The 20504-nt window shown below is 39.3% G+C and overlaps 1 protein-coding gene across 3 annotated transcripts in view; it reads right to left on the bottom strand.

Moving 5' to 3' along the window:
- Window positions 1–693: 693 nt before the first annotated feature.
- The window catches only part of LOC117234440 (G-protein coupled receptor moody), a 31116-nt gene continuing 11305 nt past the window's right edge, over window positions 694–20504 (bottom strand). For 2 of the 3 annotated variants that reach the window (XM_033495639.1, XM_033495638.1), the window contains exons 2-5: window positions 8807–9016; window positions 4933–5171; window positions 2197–2509; window positions 694–2031 (exon numbers count right to left, since the gene is read on the bottom strand). In XM_033495639.1, coding sequence (XP_033351530.1) covers window positions 1045–2031; window positions 2197–2509; window positions 4933–5171; window positions 8807–9016 — 1749 coding nt within the window. In that variant the 3' untranslated portion in view covers window positions 694–1044. Of the gene's footprint in view, window positions 2032–2196; window positions 2510–4932; window positions 5172–8806; window positions 9017–14029; window positions 14404–20504 lie in introns of those variants that run through there. The other variant, XM_033495635.1, reaches the window with a different exon arrangement.

Raw genomic sequence — 20504 nt, 5'->3', positions numbered from 1 at the left:
TGAACTTTAAATTATAATACAAAGAAACGACACCAAGTTACCACGATGTATTGTCTTATAAAACATAGTTATTGAGCATAATATCTAATTCTAATACGCTTAAAGATTGAAATCTCATTAATGATTCGTTATCGTTTCGTTAATTATTGACATACATTTTCCGTTAATGAAATTCCACTACAATTACCAACAATTTTCTTAATATCCTTTTAATAAAAATAGGCAAACGAGATAGTTTTTTTCTTCTATCCGCTCGCTCGTAAATGTCTCCTCAATGAGCGAAATGCTACTTTAATCTTCGATCGACGTAATCCATATTTACGCAACGTTTATAACAAACGTACTGAATTATACAACGCGTAAACATTCGTCTATTTCAGTTTACATTTCCATAGCGAGAGCGCGGATATTTACGCGAATGCGTATATTTTTATAGCGAATGGACACGAATCGATTTACCATTCTTCCGCGATTGAAATTTACCTTTTTCTTTGACGTCAATTCGAATCACGAAATTCTAATCGCCGCATCGAACCGTAATTAAGCTATGAAAAGACACGTATGCTCGTGCAAGCAGTATCGATAACTACGAAGCGATCGACAACGCGATTTCAGAGGGACGTTCTTTTCATCATCGAACACGTTTCTCCAAGCCACATAAACTCCTCTTAATTCGTTAAAAATCTGTTGGAAAAATCGTAGCTCGCAATAACAGTGAAAACGACGATTATAAATTTAACCGAAAGAAATATGCTGCACGTGGCGTTATAAATTAACGTTAATTGGCCAACATAATCCATTAGCTGGTCGTACACGCATACTATAAAAATGTCATAATTACAAGTGGCTAAACAGCAAATACCGCGTCGTCAAAGCACGTCTTGCTTTCTACATTTCTGCGCAAGTTTATCTCTGTATGTTCGTATTTCGCGTAATTCGAGCGTACGAACATCCGCGGCCAATCGACGATGCAAGTTCATCTCTGAAACGAGCCATAAAATCCAGCTCGTACACGGCCACGAGCAAACTGGCGAACCCTTTTGCTCATCCTGGCGACCTCCTGGCTCCGTTTTTCACCCCGGAATCGTTCCTACAGAGCAACAGATTTTTGTACGCGCTTCTATACTCGGAGCTCATGACCACGTAAACCACAGGATTGATACACGTAGTCAAGTAGATGAGAATGTAACTGGCGATATTCAAGCCTCTCCAATCGATCGCATCCTTGAAAGTCTTGGTAACAGTGATCGGCAAGTAACAAACGAGAAACGACGAAAATATCACCAGGATCATCTTCAGCAGTTTCTTGTCCTTGTTACTCATCCTCGGTGGGCCATCGGAATTGCGGAATTTTTGCACGCCCGTAAATCTCGACTCTCTGCGAGCGATCGTCGGTCTCCTCCTGCTGTTGGCCGATCGATCCGGCGTGTTCGATCTCGAGCTGTCCAACCGGTCGCCGTCCATAAACGCTCTGCAGTTGAATCTCTGTACCCAGAGAGCCGAGTCGATCACGAACGAAGCTCTGCTGGTCATTCTCTCCAATTTATTTCGAGCGTTCGCGGAAGCTTTCTCGGCGGATTCTTTGATCTTAATTCGGTCGTTCGCGAGAACAGTCTCAGCCGCGTCCAGATCGTCCACGTACGGTATATCGTCTATCTTTATTTCGAAGCTAGGCTTCGCTCTATCACAGTCGTCGACGAGTTTCTGGCTCGTCGTTTTCTGCCTCCTCTTGCATCTTTGTTTCCGCTTCCTCCTTTGCCGCGTCCTCTCCTCTTCGTTCTCGCCTTCCTCGTCGTCGTCGTCGTTCTCGTCGTCCTCTTCCTCGGACCCGGCCGAATTCTGTTCCCATGAAAGTTGCTCGGACAAGGATTCTTCGATCGCCGATCTCGAAGGCGTACTGGAGCAGTTGAGCCGGTTTGGCGAAGCTACGGTGCATTTGGAGGAGAAATTGGCGCAGAGTACGCTCGCCGCGCAGCTCGAACCCACCACCGACAGTTCTTCCTCTTGGATCCTCGGTGATACGGATCGTCTCTGCAACCGAACGAAGCGAAGAATAATAATCGCCTGCTGTTCATGCAGGTTTTCGCGAGTCCATGGTTTACGAGAAAACGTACACGCCGAAAGGCAAGACGATTTACAGGTTTTAAAATCGACGAGCACCTACGACGTTCACCCGTCGTTGCGCGCTACGCTTACCTCGTGGTTGCTTTCCACAGCGTCCGTGCTAGCATTTACGTTGCGATTTCTACTTTTGCAAGCGGTTTTCCGAACGATGTAGAAGATCCTCGCGTAGCAAACGACGATCGCGATACAGGGAATCAAGAAGGCAACGACGAACAGGAACTCCTTCGGACTTCGACCATTTACGTCTGGCAGGATGGAACAAGAACCAATGGCCACGTCCAGTCCAAAGCGACCCCAGTTTCCAAACCACGTAACGACCAGGGCACCGAATGCGATCGTCCACGTACTTAGAATCATCGGTGTTATGTATCTCGATTTGTATATCCTGAATAATAAGTAATAGAAGAGGCCTGAGAATATTTGCAAATATTTGCAGAAGCATCGTGCTTGGTGAAAAAAAAATTATCCGCGTTTTACTGATCTGGATGATAATTCGATTTTGCAAATAATTCAAAGGCGGAAGAATAATTGACGATCCGACGAGTATATTTGTACGGACGAATATACGTGTACCGATACGTACACACAGGTCGATTAGGATGAAACGCGCGTGTTTAGTCTACTGTAAATCATTTTCATTCCGGATGGGCTTGATTTATACCGCGTTACGAGCGTATCACGTTGAACGACCAAGTCGTAGCAAAATTACAAAATCCACATAGGCAATTTCCTTTTGCGTTCGTATGATTTGCGATGGTTAATCGGTTTGCTGTTTTGGACGAGTATACTGGTGATGGAGAAACAGCGATATTTTGCGCTACGACGAGTATACTCGTCACGCGTAAAGTAATTAGGTAGTCCGAAAAGTTTCTCTCGTTTCATCAGATGATAATAGATGAACGACAATTTCTGTTTTATATCGTTTCGTTGAATTAGGTATGATCCATTTCGTTCTATTTCTATTATTATTACGTTCGTGTATGATTCAATAAACTAATATAAAACAATAAACATCGTGCGTCTATTGTTTCCTTTTAAAACGAAAGAAACTTTTCGGACGACCTAATATTAGGTCGAAGGAAATAATGGATGCACAATGTTTTTTGTTTTGTATTATTTTATCGAACTACGTACGATCCATTTTGTTCTATCAAAATAAAGATCACAACGATCGATAGATTAGGTTTCGCGTTTGTACAAAGATGCGTCGTTGTAAAACACGTGTCTGTAAAAGAAAGACACTTTTCGGACAATGCAATAGTTGCTCTTTAAATTGCAATTTAGTAATCGCAATAAGTTGCAGTAATAAAATCACAAAATAAGAAAACAGCCGTTTCGTCGCGACTTAATTCCATGTTAGAAAGTATTAGGTCGTCCGAAAATTTTCTTTCGTTTTGTAAGGATATAATGGATGCATAACATTTTCCGTTTTATATTATTTTATCGAACTACGTACGATCCACTTTGTTCTATCAAAATAAAGATCACAACGTTCGATAGATTAGGTTTCGCGTTTGTACAAAGATGCGTCGTTGTAAAACACGTGTCTGTAAAAGAAAGACACTTTTCGGACAATGCAATAGTTGCTCTTTAAATTGCAATTTAGTAATCGCAATAAGTTGCAGTAATAAAATCACAAAATAAGAAAACTGTCGTTCCGTCGCGACTTAACACTAGAACTAGCGATAGTTAACACGAAGCTATTTCTACGAAAACCAGTGAAAATGACTGCTCTTTAAAAAATACGTAATAATAGAATATTTTTATATTTATCGATTTATTACTTTCTCACAGAAAGAATTCCACGTTACGTAGTACATTTTTGGTATTATTAATCCATCCGGGATCCCTAAACGAGGGTTGACACGTTTATAAAATTGTAGAACCAGTCATTTCGACTACTGTGGTATTTCTAGTATTAGCATGTAGCGATCTAGCGATGGATCCGCAATTTTCCTGATAACCGATATCATCGTATCGAACGATACGCGGTGAAAATTTGAAAAACGCGTGGCAAGTTGTACGAAACGAGGAACCTGGTTAATTGGGGTTCGATAAACAGATCGCAGGATCCTTTTACGCTTTGACGAGTACCAGTGATTTTCACTGGTATTGGTACAAGTAGCCTCGATACAAAATTATTTCCAGTTTGAATACATAAAAAGGAAAATAAAATTCATTATATTATTCTTTTAGTCATCGTTGCGGAAGTCATTACATCATCGAGGAAAAAAATATAACACGAAGTAGAAATTTTAAAATAAAATTGTAAAATCTGTCAATTTGACTGCTGTGCTAGTTTCAGCGTTAGCATCTAGCGATCTGGCGATCGATCTGGAATTTTCCTGATAACCGATATCATCGTATCGAACGATACGCGGTGAAAATTTGAAAAACGCGTGGCAAGTTGTACGAAACGAGGAACCTGGTTAATTGGGGTTCGATAAACAGATCGCAGGATCCTTTTACGCTTTGACGAGTACCAGTGATTTTCACTGGTATTGGTACAAGTAGCCTCGATACAAAATTATTTCCAGTTTGAATACATAAAAAGGAAAATAAAATTCATTATATTATTCTTTTAGTCATCGTTGCGAAAGTCATTACATCATCGAGGAAAAAAATATAACACGAAGTAGAAATTTTAAAATAAAATTGTAAAACCATTCGATTTGACTACTGTGCTAGTTCTAGTGTTAATTCTACGTTACAACAGTCACGCGTACTCTTTTTTCAAAAAGTTTCTGAAAAAGGTAGCGACACGTAACTGGCGAGGAAAAACATGGGAAAAATACTTGGTTTACTTACCTGGGATAAAATCTAGGATGGCCTATCATAACGTAACGATTGATCGTGATCGCTAATATGGAAAACAGGCTTACTGCTACCAAGCCGTATCTTAATAAAGGAAACAGTTGACATAGAAGCGGGCCGTGTCGCCAGGAACTATGCCAGAAGGTCGACGTAGCAAGAGGAAGGTTGAAGCAACAGAACATCAGATCCGAAAGTGAGAGGTTCATTATGAAGATCGCGGTGGCGTTTCTTAACTGCGAACAATGGTAATTAAATTAAATGTTAATTTAATTATACAGGGTGGTTGGTAACTGGTGGTACAAGCAAAAAGGGGGTGATTCTACGCGAAAAAAGAAATCGAAAATATAGAATACAAATTTTTCTTTTTTTTTTCATTTTTCCATCGAGACAACGATCTACAGTGAGATCCGTTATGACGCGATAAAGTGCACGCGTACCGACCGAAAATTCAAAGTCGATTTTCTCGAAAACAAGTCCTCGAACGAAAAATTTGTATTCTATATTTTCCACTTCTTTTTTCGCGTAGAATCACCCCCTTTCCGCTTGTACCACCAGTTACCAACCACCCTGTATGTTTCTCGTGTGTTTTCATGCTATATGGTTTCGACGATTCCACCGAATGAACATCTTCTTTGCAAAATTATTTAAAAATATATAGCAATTTATATTAGTAATAATTAATAGAAAACTAATTTTCTTTCTCGAAAGAGGAAAAGATCGAATCGTGAAAAGACTAATTCTGATACTCGATGATTTAACTTCGATTAATTTAAATTCGAAACGTCGAATATACAGGGTGGTTGGTAACTGGTGGTACAAACGGAATTTTTTTTTTTTAATTTTTCCATCGAGACAACGATCTACAGTGAGATCCGTTATAACGAGACGCGATAAAGTGCACGCGTACCGAGCTAAAATTCAAAGTCGATTTTCTCGAAAACGAAGCCTCGAACGAAAAATTTGTATTCTATATTTTCGACTTCTTTTTTCGCGTAGAATCACGCCCTTTCCGCTTGTACCACCAGTTATATCAACCACCCTGTATATCAAGCGTAAATTCAATTGTAGAAAATAACGCGACTGTACGTACACTCAGTTGTGCATAATCGTGGTTACATACAATACATATTGTATACATTCACAATTACATACAATTGATATACAATTACATATTGTAAATCGTAAGTAGGTACGCGCACGATCATTTTCAATTATCGTATAATATAAACATATAAACTTATTATTAAAAATATGTTTACTAATGGTAAACGATGGTAATGGTAATAATTTACAATGTGACGATAATTCTCGTGAAATCGATAATTCCATCGACTCATCCGCTGCTTCGTTTTACTCGCAATAGTCCGAATCACAGGTAATGGTTTTTCTTTGTACAGGATCAAGGCAAAAGTTTCGTGATACACCGAAAGTCACAAACCGCGTGTGCATCGTCGATTCGAAAATCGTTTTCTACGAGTCTTCGATCCTCTACGATACGAAAATGTCTCGTTGTCGCGATTCGACGAGGATAACGAACAGCGGAATAAAAATGAACCATTTGACTCGGAAACCAAGCGATTTGCGGATTTTGTCAATACCAGCTAATAACAAAATCCGCGATCGCTTAGTTGCCAACCCCATAGAAATTTGCAAAGAAATTCTCGATATATCGATCGTTTAATTCGACGATGAAATAAATGTCACAGAAAATGAAAAAAAATTCTTCCATTTGATTAATTAATTCTTTGACAAACTCCTATTTTTCTATCGTTCTGTTCGCTTGACATTGCGGAAAATGGTTCTTCCTTCTTTCGCCTCTCCGCCACTCGTCGTTGGTTTTAGGCAAACCGACAACGTGTTCTGCGATATTCCGCTAATAATATTTCCAAAAAATACATTAGAAAATGTATTTGCTGGTCGTTACGCAACTAGAAACGTGCGTAGTTTTGAGACTTTTGCTGCAAGTCGAACGAATCGGAAGGAAGAGCAACGTTTATAGCGACGCAGCGGCAAGTTATCATAGCGTGGAAACGTGTTATCTCTGTGATCGCGTCAACTTGGTAAATATACTTTTTTAACAGATAAATGTTGGCGCGTTCGTAAATTACACGTAAATCCAGCGAGTGCCCATAAATTCGATAAGTCTCGGTGCTGCCAAAAACATCTCGTTGCATAAACGTTGGTTGCGTTTCGCCAGACCTATCGAGTTTTCTCACAATTGGCGAGCTTCGACGAAAGGATCGCGAAACCTAAAAGAAAAGAACGCGAATTCCCGAATTCTTCGCGAATTATAGCGTAACTTTAAAGGGAAACATTTCGAATCGAAGAAACCTTCATTGTTATTCGCCACTGGTTGAGACACGAAGATGGTAGCCATCCCGTGATAATCAAACAGTCAAAAAATTCTACCAAATGTCCAAATCGGGCAAATTGTGAATGTAAACAACTAAATAAAAAATAAAAAAAAAACTGGTTAAGCAATTCATTAGCACGACGAAGCGAGAAATACACAGGCGAATAAAAACGATAAATCGTCGATGAATCTTTTCTCGTAATTACAGTTCCATGGTGATTTGTTCCAAGATTCGTTTCACTCGCGTATGCTAATTTACTTACGCCAGCTTTTAACCATTCCTTACGTCACTTTTACTTTTTCCTATTGTCTCGAAACGAGATTCGAGGTGAACCACTTATTGACCTAGTCGGTGTACGAGCAAATACCACTTAGCGTGCTACGAGTAACTAGAAATTCAAGTAACCGCAACGCCGCCGAGTATATTTCATTCCACGTGACAGATTCGTCGTACGATATTTTTTCGCCTCGTCGTATCCACCGTTTGCTTGACTTACGCGCAATCATATCGTTTATAAATCTCTTAGAAAAGGTGTCATCGCTTTTGCCAACGCGTCGTTGGATCGTAACGCAGGAAATTTCCGATTTCGCTGAATCCTACGAACGACGTGTTCGCGGACAAACCACGGCACAGAGATAAAATTCCTCTGTGAAAACGTGTTGTGGCTGATGATAATCTAACGCGTGTCGATCGGAAGCTTCGAATATTTCAACGTGTCCGAAGAAATAAAGAAGCAACGCGAAAGAGGAGAAGAAAGAATAGACGGGACGCGTTCGTCGAGGATAGAAACGCGTGTCACTCGAGCGCTATCTCCAAACTAAACATACAGAATAAAATTACCCTCTACAAGACCGTAATAAAACCTGTCTGGACCTACGGAATCCAACTATGGGGAACAGCAAGTAACTCCAACATTGAAATACTCCAACGCTTTCAATCGAAAACGCTAAGATCCCTAATTGACGCACCTTGGTATGTAACCAATGAAACGATACACCGCGACCTCAAGATACCCACCGTCAAAGAGGAAATAGCAAAATATAGCGACAGATATAGCAAAAGAATCAACAAACACCGAAACCCCCTAATCACTGGGCTACTCGATACGACGGACCAGATTCGCAGGCTGAAGAGGCACTACCCGCTAGACCTAAACGTTAGATTCATTTAATTACCCAAATTAAGCATATGCACTTACTTATAATACTTATAAATTATACCTATCTATAATAAGTATTAACTTATTGTAAATAAACAGCCATGTCACTGCGCCACGCCAGAAAAATTACTGAAAATTCTCAACGCGAGAATTGATTGTAATTTCAGCAAATAAATAAAAAAAAAAAAAAAAAAAACTCGAGCGCTATGAAATACAAAGGCTTCGAGTTTCTTGGCGCGCGTTAGAAAATGAAAAAGAAGAGAAGAAACGAATAAAAGAGATATAGCGATAGATGTAGAAAATTTGAACGAAAGACGACGAAGACGCGGAAAAGACGTATCGCTGGAGCGCTGACCTTTTTGGTGCGGAAAAGAGCGACGATGGTGAATAAATTTCCCGGGATGCCGATGACCATGAAGAGTATGCAACATCCAGCGGCGAAGTGCAAGAGCCATGGCGGATATCCCACGAAGAGGACCGCCGATCCTGGATCCCTGAGGACCTCCTGGATTGTCTCCTCTGTGCCATTGTGACCGGTCTCGTTGCTCGCCATCCAGTACTCCATCTGCGGACAGCATGGTAGACAGGTGTCGTTTTGTACAGGAGCGTAAAAACTGGTCGCCTGTTGGCGACGACCGGCAAAAACAAGCCTTTTTTAACGAGTTGGAAAAACGATGTTACGGATGTAGTTGCGAAATGGAAAATTGAGTTGTACTCCGACGATCGTTATAATATACGTCGCGTTAGAAATAAGTAAGCGTGGCTCGTTCAAGTATTCCAACTCTTATCGCTTACGAATTTCTTTTTTTTTCTTTTTTTTTTTTTTTTTTACAAATATATCGTACTACGTTTTATCTAAAGAATTGTTGAAATTTCGTGGGTATCGTAACGAGGGGCGACGACTATACGATAGCGAGTGTACAATTGTGGTGAAATTGGACGAGACGAATTGGACAGGGACAAGTTACGACACGTTTATCGCGAACGAGCGATTAATGAAAAATTAGCACGTGGCATCGACAAGGATCTGAGACGTAGGATTAACAAGACGATCTGTCTCGCTACCGCGTCAATGTAAATGTATTGCACGGTATCCCACTGAGGGTAGCCACCCACATGATAATCAAACAGTTAAAAAATTCTACCAAATGTCCAAACTGGATAAATTGTGAATATAAAGAACTAAATAAAAAAGAAAAACGAGACACGGGAAAGCAGCGTTAGGCAGGACACAAAGTATACGAAATAAAGAAACGCCAAGGGATCAGTTTGTTTCGCCAACGTCGCTGTCCTGGCATTTTATCCGTCACGCGAATTGAAAGAGTTGGTTTATCGAGAAAAACCAACATCGAAGGGTACAGAAGAAAATCTCGTACGAGATATCGGTATTGGTAACATCAGGTTTATGCATCGAAGAGAACAAAGTCAGTTTGGACATGTGTGGGTTTCAGAATCGTCGATCGAGCGGCAAACTATCAATTCGTATCCGATTTGTATTTATATTTAAACAGTTCACCCAGTACGTATCTGGATCTGATAGTGATCGATGAGCGATAGCAATTAGCGAAAGCCACTCCCACGATGCTGACGAGATCAAATGCACAGGTATGTACATACACGTCAGAGTTTCCCAACTATTTTTCAATCTTTCGTTAACAGAGCCAATCAGGTTCTAAAATTATAATATGAACAGGAAAAAGTATAATTTAAATGAAAACGAGATCAAATGCAAAAGTATGTACATACACGTCAGAGTTTCCCAACTATTTTTCAATCATTCGTTAATAGAGTCAATCAGGTTCTAAAATTATAATATGAACAGGAAAAAGTATAATTTAAATGAAAACCTGATCAAATGCAAAAGCATTTACATACACGTCAGGGTTTACAAACTATTTTTCAATCGTTTGTTAACAGAGCCAATCAGGTTCTAAAATTATAATATGAACAGGAAAAAGTATAATTTAAATGAAAACCTGATCAGATGCAAAGGTATGTACATACACGTTAGGGTTTACAAACTATTTTTCGATCGTTCATTAACAGAGCCAATCAGGTTCTAAAATTATAATATAAACAGGAAAAAGTATAATTTAAATGAAAACGAGATGAAATGCAAAGCTTATTCTCAACGCGAGAATTGATTGTAATTTTAATAAATAAATAAAAAAAAATGCAAAGCTATGTACATACACGTCAGAGTTTCCAAACTATTTTTCAATTGTTCATTAACAGAGTCAATCAAGTTCTAAAATTGTAATATAAACAGGAAAAAGTATGATTCAAATGAAAACGTGATTAAATGCAAAAGTATGTACATACACGTCAGAGTTTCCCGACTATTTTTCAATCGTTCATTAACAGAGTCAATCAAGTTCTAAAATTGTAATATAAACAGGAAAAAGTATGATTCAAATGAAAACCTGATCAAATGCAAAAGCATGTACATATACGTCAGAGTTTCCCAACTATTTTTCAATTGTTCATTAACAGAGTCAATCAAGTTCTAAAATTGTAATATAAACAGGAAAAAGTATGATTCAAATGAAAACCTGATCAAATGCAAAAGCATGTACATACACGTCAGAGTTTCCCAACTATTTTTCAATTGTTCATTAACAGAGTCAATCAAGTTCTAAAATTGTAATATAAACAGGAAAAAGTATGATTCAAATGAAAACCTGATCAAATGCAAAAGCATGTACATATACGTCAGAGTTTCCCAACTATTTTTCAATTGTTCATTAACAGAGTCAATCAAGTTCTAAAATTGTAATATAAACAGGAAAAAGTATGATTCAAATGAAAACCTGATCAAATGCAAAAGCATGTACATACACGTCAGAGTTTCCAAACTATTTTTCAATCGTTCGTTAACAGAGTCAATCAAGTTCTAAAATTATAATATGAACAGGAAAAAGTATAATTTAAATGAAAACGAGATCAAATGCCAAAGTATGTACATACACGTCAGAGTTTCCAAACTATTTTTCAATCGTTCGTTAACAGAGTCAATCAAGTTCTAAAATTATAATATAAACAGGAAAAAGTATGATTCAAATGAAAACGAGATCAAATGCAAAGGTATGTACATATACGTCAGAGTTTCCCAACTATTTTTCGATCGTTCGTTAACAGGGCCAATCAAGTTCTAAAATTATTATATAAATGGACCTAGAAAAAGAAAGTATAATTCAAATGAAAAAAAAAAAAATAAAGAAACTTCAATAACAGAATAAAAATGTAAAAGATCCATTACGATCGTAATTCAAGACGATTTAATCAAACTTTTTATTCGAATTTCAAGTTGCATTTCGTTTTAACGTCGAGTTTCGTTTAAATCGATAGCAACGCAATTTTCAGACAGTCGACGAGCTAACAACGCGTGAAAGCGTCACGTGAAAATGTCTTAGAATAAAAAACACGGTTTCGCGCCTATCGACGACAAAGGCGATATCGTCTTGCGACTGTACACAGAAACAGCGAAAATTGCGCGCTGTTAGGCGCACGCGTGTTTTACGTTAGGAAACACTGATACGCTCGTATGTACGCGACATGGAATCCGATACAGTACATACGCTATTTGCGTATGAAACGTGCCTATTTGTTCACGACACTCCCACTTAATTCGCATATCTAATAAATTGACACACGTCTATATTAAGCAGCGGTATACAGATTTGCGTTTGAAGTACGTTCAACCGTAGACTATTTCGCGTATCACGCGAGCATTACGTGTTACGTTTTCTTACTTTTCGGCTATTACTTCCTAATTTACCGACGCTTTCGAAATCTACGGGGCTACGTTAAAAAACAAAGTATTAAACATCTCGATAAATACGATGTTAGAAACACGAGCGGCCGGAGGATCGGAAACACGGATCACGTGATACGTGGCTTCCTCTCTCGCTGCACGTGTTCCACCGCTTTGATGCTATAATTTGGCCCAGTTACGCGAGACACGCGCAAACGCGCGCTCTATCAAAAAATATCGTCTAAGACTGGATAACGTTAAATCGCTTCCAATGTATCGCGATTAGTTAAACAAACAATCGTATAAATTATCAAGGTAGTAAAGCGGTAGTTACACGCACGGCAGCTTCGAACGTAAATTATAAAGCTGCCCTGTTAAACGTACGATCGAGTAAATTCTTAAATCGGTAATCGTAAGATGGTTTTAAAAACGTAGCGTTTCTTAAACGTCCCAAGTAGCTAGGATCGCCGTGTCGCTGTCTCCGTCAGTGGGTAACACTCGTACGTTCTTAAACGAAATTAACGACGCTCTTTATGTAAATAAGCTTGTTTCCCTTCGATCTTCCTCCCTTTTCTCTCTGCTCGTTCACTCCGCCGCCTATGCTCACCATTTATTTACTTTCTCCCCGTTCAACGACTGTCTCGCTCGTTTTCTTTCCTACACGTTGAGAAAATGCAACGAAGGTACGTCTTTTTTCCTCGCGTCCGAAGAGGAAGAGAGAGAAATCTATTTTCGCCGCTCGTGACGATACGCTCTTTCAACCGCGGAGCAAACTTCGCCTCGATCTTCCGGCGAATTTGCGTTTCTCGAGGGATCGCCAAGTCCCGGCGAACAAATGTATTTTACAAAAGCAACTCGTACCAGGGAAATATATTTAATCGAGCGAAAATCCTACTTTCTCCGTCGAGTCGCTTCGTCGAATCGCGTTTCTCCTCTCGGTTCGCCAAACAGAAACCGCGAAATTCCGCGTTACTTCGGTCTCGCGCATTTCGCTCGCATACGAACCGATGTTTCGAAGATCGTCGTTATCTCGATCGTACTTCGAATATTGTTACACGGATGCGCGAATACGCAGTTGTATTTCGATTTATCGACTCCTTCCGATAAGCGCGTATCGCGTTCGTATTAAAAACGCACCGCGCTGTGTTCGGCAAATCTCTTCCAATCTCTGTTCTAATCTCCGTCGAGATGTTAAAAACAATCGATCGTTCGAATGCTCGACGATTATTAGCACAGACAATCTCCACGTATGTTTCTTTCGTTTTATCTTCTCTGCTCGTACGCCGAACGCGGTTCAGGTACAAATCTTATCTTTGCGGTTCTACGTACAAATCTTATTTCTAATTTACGTCGCATTACGATTGGTATTTATTTTCAATAAACTAAAGTAACGAGTTTCCTTTTCTTCTCCCTTTCTTCTCTACGTTCACGTCTACTTCTTTGCCAGCCTAAGTCGACGCTTGTTTTTACTTCAACGCAACGATAATCGCAATTTTAAGGAACAGATAGGCATCGTCTCGATGTCTCGGCAGAAAGATTGGAAACGAAAATTTATAATTATATATTTGCATCGATAGTGGACAGAAAGATGAACAGAGGAGACGAAAGGTCGATAAACTGGCTAAAAATCGACGACTGACGATAATCCGTGCATCGACGAGTTACGTCGACGAGTTAGTTTTGAACGAACAACACGTCCAATCTTCCTCTGCAGCGTAGCGTCACGAGATGCTGGAAGCGAATTCACGTTTTCGTCAGCCGTTTCGTGTACAGTTTCGTTATCGTCGACGGTTCTTACCTACGATCAATAGAAGAAGCGCTTACCCTCGTAAGAAGTAGACGCCGACGGTTCTGAGTTCATTGATGCGAATCATTTATGCGACTACGGACGAACAGAAGCACGTGCAGATTTCGATCGGTTCAGCCGGATCGCCTCTTTCAGCTTTGCCGGTAAATTTCGTTTTCAATCTGCCTCTTCCGCCTTCTATTCTCATCTTACGCGTTCGAACCATCCAATTTCCATGAAACGTGCACGCGCGACCAACTATGAATGAGATTTCACGCCCTCGCGATGTACAACACGCGGGCTACGATCGCCTTTAGCGACGCGTTCGTCGCCTTTCGCAGGGAAATCCAGAGAAGTACGACGCGAGTATTTGAACCTGTTGCGCATCTTGGATCTTCGTTTTTTTAGCAAAGGAGGGAAAGTTCCGAGGGAATTTCCGAGATGACGTTCCGCGCAAAGTTTCACACCGACGACGTTCGTCGCACTCGCGGAAGAAAGAAACGAGCAACGCTGTGTATAAAACGTTTTATCTCAAAAATCGAACAGATTTTCAGCGGATTCGATTCTTCACGACGAAGGTTGTTCGGCTCTTCGGCCAGGCGACGAAGATATTGCGGAAATAGAAATTGTCGCGTTCTCTTCTTATTTATCTCTGGTAGTATTCGTCGCACAGTACGCGTTCAGAGCTACAAAGGACTCGTAGTTACATTTCTGTTCGGTCGTAAATTGTCGACGACTGGACGCGACCTCTCGATATTTAAGAAACCGAATGCGTAGGCCGATTTTTCCACGATCGAAATACACGTAGGCTTTCGGTTCAAACGAGAGACCGAGACAGCCAAGATACCACAAAAATAGAAATCTCGATCGGAACTGGTCTCGCGGAATTCGCGAAGCGACTAACCGATCGGCCAACTGGACCACCGAATTCGCTTCTACAGATGAGTTTTCTGGATCCTAATAGAGCGCAGGCGTGGGGTTAGTGTCCTTCACGAACAAGAGAATATTTATTCTACCGGACGAAAATCTATTTTATTAAGTTTCTTGGGAGTATCGCGCGAATCTACGTGCTATAGTGACCTACATACATCGCCGTTTATAGATATTTAGCCGATGAAAAAATCGTATTATAAACGAATCGCGTTACAATTAGAAACGTCGATATGAAACATTAAACTTTTAGACATCGATTAATAAGAATAAGAAAGATCGTTACGCTTCTAATTATCGATAATTTTAATAAATGCTTATTTTTCCTATTATCTCGATAATACGTATGTTTGCTCTGTCAGAAATCACAAAGATCTTTCTTTTCTTTCCTTTTTTTGTTTAATCGATCATTTTAATAAATGACAATTAATCGTTGAACTTATTTTTCCCATTATCTCGATAATACGTATGTTTTCTCTGTCAGAAATCACAAAGATCTTTCTTTTTTTTCCGTTTTTTGTTTAATCGATCATTTTAATAAATGACAATTAATCGTTGAACTTATTTTTCCTATTATCTCGATAATACGTATGCTTTCTCTGTCAGAAATCACAAAGATCTTTCTTTTTTTCTTTTTTTTTGTTTAATCGATAATTTTAATAAATAACAATTAATCGTTGAACTTATTTTTCCTATTATCTCGATAATACGTATGTTTGCTCTGTCAAAAATCACAAAGATCTTTCTTTTTTTGTTTAATCGATCATTTTAATAAATGACAATTAATCGTTGAGCTTATTTTTCCTATTATCTCGATAATACGTATGTTTGCTCTGCCTACGCTTATGGTCGATATATTTGTTTGTCGTAATTCATCTACATTTTCAGAAATCACAAAGATCTTTCTTTTTTTCTGTTTTTTTTTTGTTTAATCGATCATTTTAAGAAATGACAATTAATCGTTGAACTTATTTTTCCCATTATCTCGATAATACGTATGTTTGCTCTGTCAGAAATCACAAAGATCTTTCTTTTTTTGTTTAATCGATCATTTTAATAAATGACAATTAATCGTTGAGCTTATTTTTCCTATTATCTCGATAATACGTATGTTTGCTCTGCCTACGCTTATGGTCGATATATTTGTTTGTCGTAATTCATCTACATTTTCAGAAATCACAAAGATTTTTCTTTTTTTCTTTTTTTTTTTGTTTAATCGATAATTTTAATAAATGACAATTAATCGTTGAGCTTATTTTTCCTATTATCTCGATAATACGTATGTTTGCTCTGCTTACGCTTATAGTCGATATATTTGTTTGTCGTAATTCATCTACATTTTCAGAAATCACAAAGATTTTTCTTTTTTTCTTTTTTTTTTTTGTTTAATCGATAATTTTAATAAATGACAATTAATCGTTGAGCTTATTTTTCCCATTATCTCGATAATACGTATGTTTGCTCTGTCAAAAATCACAAAGATCTTTCTTTTTTTGTTTAATCGATCATTTTAATAAATGACAATTAATCGTTGAGCTTATTTTTCCTATTATCTCGATAATACGTATGTTTGCTCTGCCTACGCTTATGGTCGATATATTTGTTTGTCGTAATTCATCTACATTTTCAGAAATCACAAAGATCTTTCTTTTTTTCTGTTTTTTTTTTGTTTAATCGATCATTTTAAGAAATGACAATTAATCGTTGAACTTATTTTTCCCATTATCTCGATAATACGTATGTTTGCTCTGTCAGAAATCACAAAGATCTTTCTTTTTTTGTTTAATCGATCATTTTAATAAATGACAATTAATCGTTGAGCTTATTTTTCCTATTATCTCGATAATACGTATGTTTGCTCTGCCTACGCTTATAGTCGATATATTTGTTTGTCGTAATTCATCTACATTTTCAGAAATCACAAAGATCTTTCTTTTTTTCTGTTTTTTTTTTTGTTTAATCGATCATTTTAAGAAATGACAATTAATCGTTGAGCTTATTTTTCCTATTATCTCGATAATACGTATGTTTACTCTGCTCACGCTTATGGTCGATATATTTGTTTGTCGTAATTCATCTACATTTTCAGAAATCACAAAGATCTTTCTTTCTTTCTTTTTTTTTTTTTTAATTTGATCGATCATTTTCTAATTTTATATTTATTTTTAGAAGACTCGTTTACTTTTGCAAGGAGAACGATAGACGTTCGATCGGTACAACGGCAAATTAAGGAGATTTCTTCGCGAATTACGGCGATCTCTTTCAATCTGGACCTGTTAACAAATCCGAGGGCGGTAAGACATCAACGGTGAAATCAGTGAAGTCGTCGTTTAACGAACGACGTTTAACGTGCCACGTTGTGGAGGCGTGGACGCTTAATAGAATACACGACGAGCCCGGGGCAACGGCAATCACGCTGCTACAAAGTAATCCGTCGATTCGAGCAAAAGTCTCTTTCACTTTCATGCGAAACGTTATTTTTAGACGGTGCGCGTGGTTTTATATTTTTACGCGCATAATTAAATAACTGGAACCCAAATAGCGATCTTCTTCGTCCACCGAATATCGCGATAAATTAAACTTCTTAACTTAAACAACGTTTCGTTCATTTTTACGTATCGTACGCGTTCCCTAAACCTCTGCGAGAATCTCAGACTTCGGAAAAACCTTTCCACCTTTGTATACCACGATACGCGACGTTACGTAACATCAAACACCGTGTTACACTTCCATTTTTCGGACATCCTCTACGTTTCCTGTGTTTCTTCTTCTTCTTCTTCTTCTTCTTCGAAAACGAAAAAGAAGAAAGAAGAGAAGCAAAAGAGAAAGACGATCGAAAGTCGTTAAAGATTCGCTGTTCCAGACAAACGTCGGAAACGCGAACTTTCTACAAAACGTTTTAAATTTCCGTTTAAAGCGTTTTAAAATTCCACGTAAATGCCGTCGTATTGTACGATGACTTCCGGTGCACGCGACATTACAAATCACGCGATCGTTGTCCGTAAGAAAGCTGCTGGATGTAGGTGTACACCGCGATTACGCTTCCCGAATGATTTATAGAAACGTGGCGCATATCGACTCATCCTCGATGCTTACTCTTAAAGCACCTACGCTTTCGTTCGAAGCACGCGTTCCGTCCGCATGAAAACACCACGGTCCCTACATCCTTTTTAAAAATAATTACATTTGCTTAGCAGCCAGGCTGCCGTACGATCGAGCCGCACAAAGGGGGAGAAAGCAGCTGGGTACGAGCGTGCACAACGGAAGAGCATCTACCGCGCCCCTAATAAATCGGAAGTGGAATCACCGTTCTCCTCTTTTTTTCTTTCGTCTGCCTCCTCCTTCGCAAGAAGGAAACGCCATTTACCCGTTCGCTCGATCGTTCACCGGGTAAATATAATTAATTAAAACGGAAGCTTTTCGTCCAGACGATTCGACGAAGGGGATGATTTAAATCGTCTGTAAACCGAAGCTTCGCGATTGGGTCTCCATCGTTACGTTTTATCGCGTTACGTCGATTCTTCGAGATCTTCCGTCGATGGTTGCACACAGCCGCTGTTTCGTACGATTTTCCAATCGATTCTTTCGTCTCTACGTTGCGTAACACGCGCGTCCGTCTGTTTGTTATCTTAGAAATCGAGAGTCGTTGAATTTTCACGCGATTTTCCCCGATACGTTCGTAATTGACGATTTTTCGTCAGGTTTCCGGCTAACTTTCCTATTTTACGCGATTGAACAGAGGAAGTCGAGAAGAATTCGTACTGTGACACATAGATTATCAGTGAATCTGTGTACGAGAGATACGTAGCTGTTCGATAGACGTACAAATAAGTGTACAAGGTAACTCGCAGTGAGCATTCTTATGCAGAGTGGTTGGTAACTGGTGGTACAAGCGGAAAGGGGGTGATTGTACGCGAAAAAAGAAGTCGAAAATATAGAATAACAATTTTTCGTTCGAGGCTTTATTTTCGAGAAAATCTTTGAATTGCCTCGATGGAAAAATGAAAAAAAAAATTGTATTCTATATTTTCGACTTCTTTTCTCGCGTAGAATCACCCCCTTTCCGTTAGTACCACCAGTTACCAACTACCCTGTATATTTGTGAAAACGGCCAATAACCATGATATATTTTGTATAAATAAAACGAATGAGAATTCCTTCTAGCTTATCTACTCGTCGTTTGTAGTTTAGAATTAATCGAGATTTAATAGCAGCCATAAACGATCGTTATCGACTATATTAAACGTCGTTCTCGGTTTAAAAAAAAAAAAAAATTCATATAACGCAAAATCGCGGACACCGCTGATATCGTACGCTTTGCGATAAACGTCTGACAACTTTTTAACGCGTTTTTATATCGATTTGGCGTTTTATCGGTACGATGGCGCGATAGTTTGCTCGTTGAACGAACGTAACGCGTTCCTCGCAAAGAAGAAGAGAATGTCATCCGTGATTTCGTAAGCAATCGAATATTTTCGTGAGTCATCGCACACGCACGGAGAAACAACGAATCGTTCCAGAAATTAGAGAGTGGCGCTTTCGCGTTAAACGGGGAAATTTCTCGGAACGCGAGGTCCGCGGAAAACTATGATTCGAATCGATGAGATCGTTTGACGCGCTATCGTCGCTGAAGCGTCGACGGTTTGCCACTCACCGGCAGCGTTTCATATTGCCCCAGATTAAGCTTACGGTTACACCCCCGGCTCTAATAAAAACCCGAGCGTTTGACGATTTATCGTCAAGGGACCGCTCGTTGTTCGGCCCCCTTTCTATAAAAACGTCGACCTAAATCGCTTTAACTTTACTCCGTACGCGATATCGCGCGTACGCGCTAAACTCTAACAAATTCGAAGAATCGATACGCAGAGACGAGCACGCGAAAATCTTAATCAACGCCAATAGACGTTCGTACGTGTGATTTATCGTACGCTCGCGTAGCTCACAAATTAACGTAATCTCGTTGGTTCCTGGTACCCGGATGCGGGTTTCACGGAAACTCGTCGTCTACGTTGATCGCCAGCCACCGTAAAGAATATCGTTGATCTTCACAATGCGAGTGATTGCCGCGGCGAGAAAACCAGCATCGCAACCAGCGATAGTCGTTCCTGAACGACCACGATTTTGACGGTTGACGCGCCTCGACGGATATCTCGAGTCAACGTAATCGTGTACCTGTTTTCAGGTACTTTTCAGAACAGAAAAAATAAAAAAAAAAATACATAAAGAAGCTCCGCTCCCCAGCGGCTTAAACCCAAAAATTGTATCATACAACGAAAAATGTAAAGCGCCGACACATAATACAGCATGGCTACGTCGTATCGCCGCGTATCGGTAGCTTTGCCTGACATACCACTGCAAAAATTCACCGTTTATTGTGAATATGTAGCTAAAACTGTATTCTTCGACTCGATGATCTTTAAATCTCCCCTGTTAATAACGTTAGCTTTGTAAAACGTTGCGCACCGATACTTGGGCGAACGAGGAATAGGCGCTGGTTTCGAGCAACTTTGTCATTCCTCCGACGATCTAGCAACGTGATTCTATATAAATAGCACAGTAGTGGTAGTTGCCCGCGTGTGTAAG

The sequence above is a fragment of the Bombus vosnesenskii genome, unplaced genomic scaffold (assembly GCF_011952255.1).
Source record: "Bombus vosnesenskii isolate JDL3184/JDL3185 unplaced genomic scaffold, Bvos_JDL3184-5_v1.1 scf7180000013305, whole genome shotgun sequence".
NCBI lineage: Eukaryota > Metazoa > Arthropoda > Insecta > Hymenoptera > Apidae > Bombus > Bombus vosnesenskii.
The sequence above is the reverse complement of the archived record's forward strand: the minus strand, read 5'-3'. Positions and strand labels throughout refer to the sequence as shown.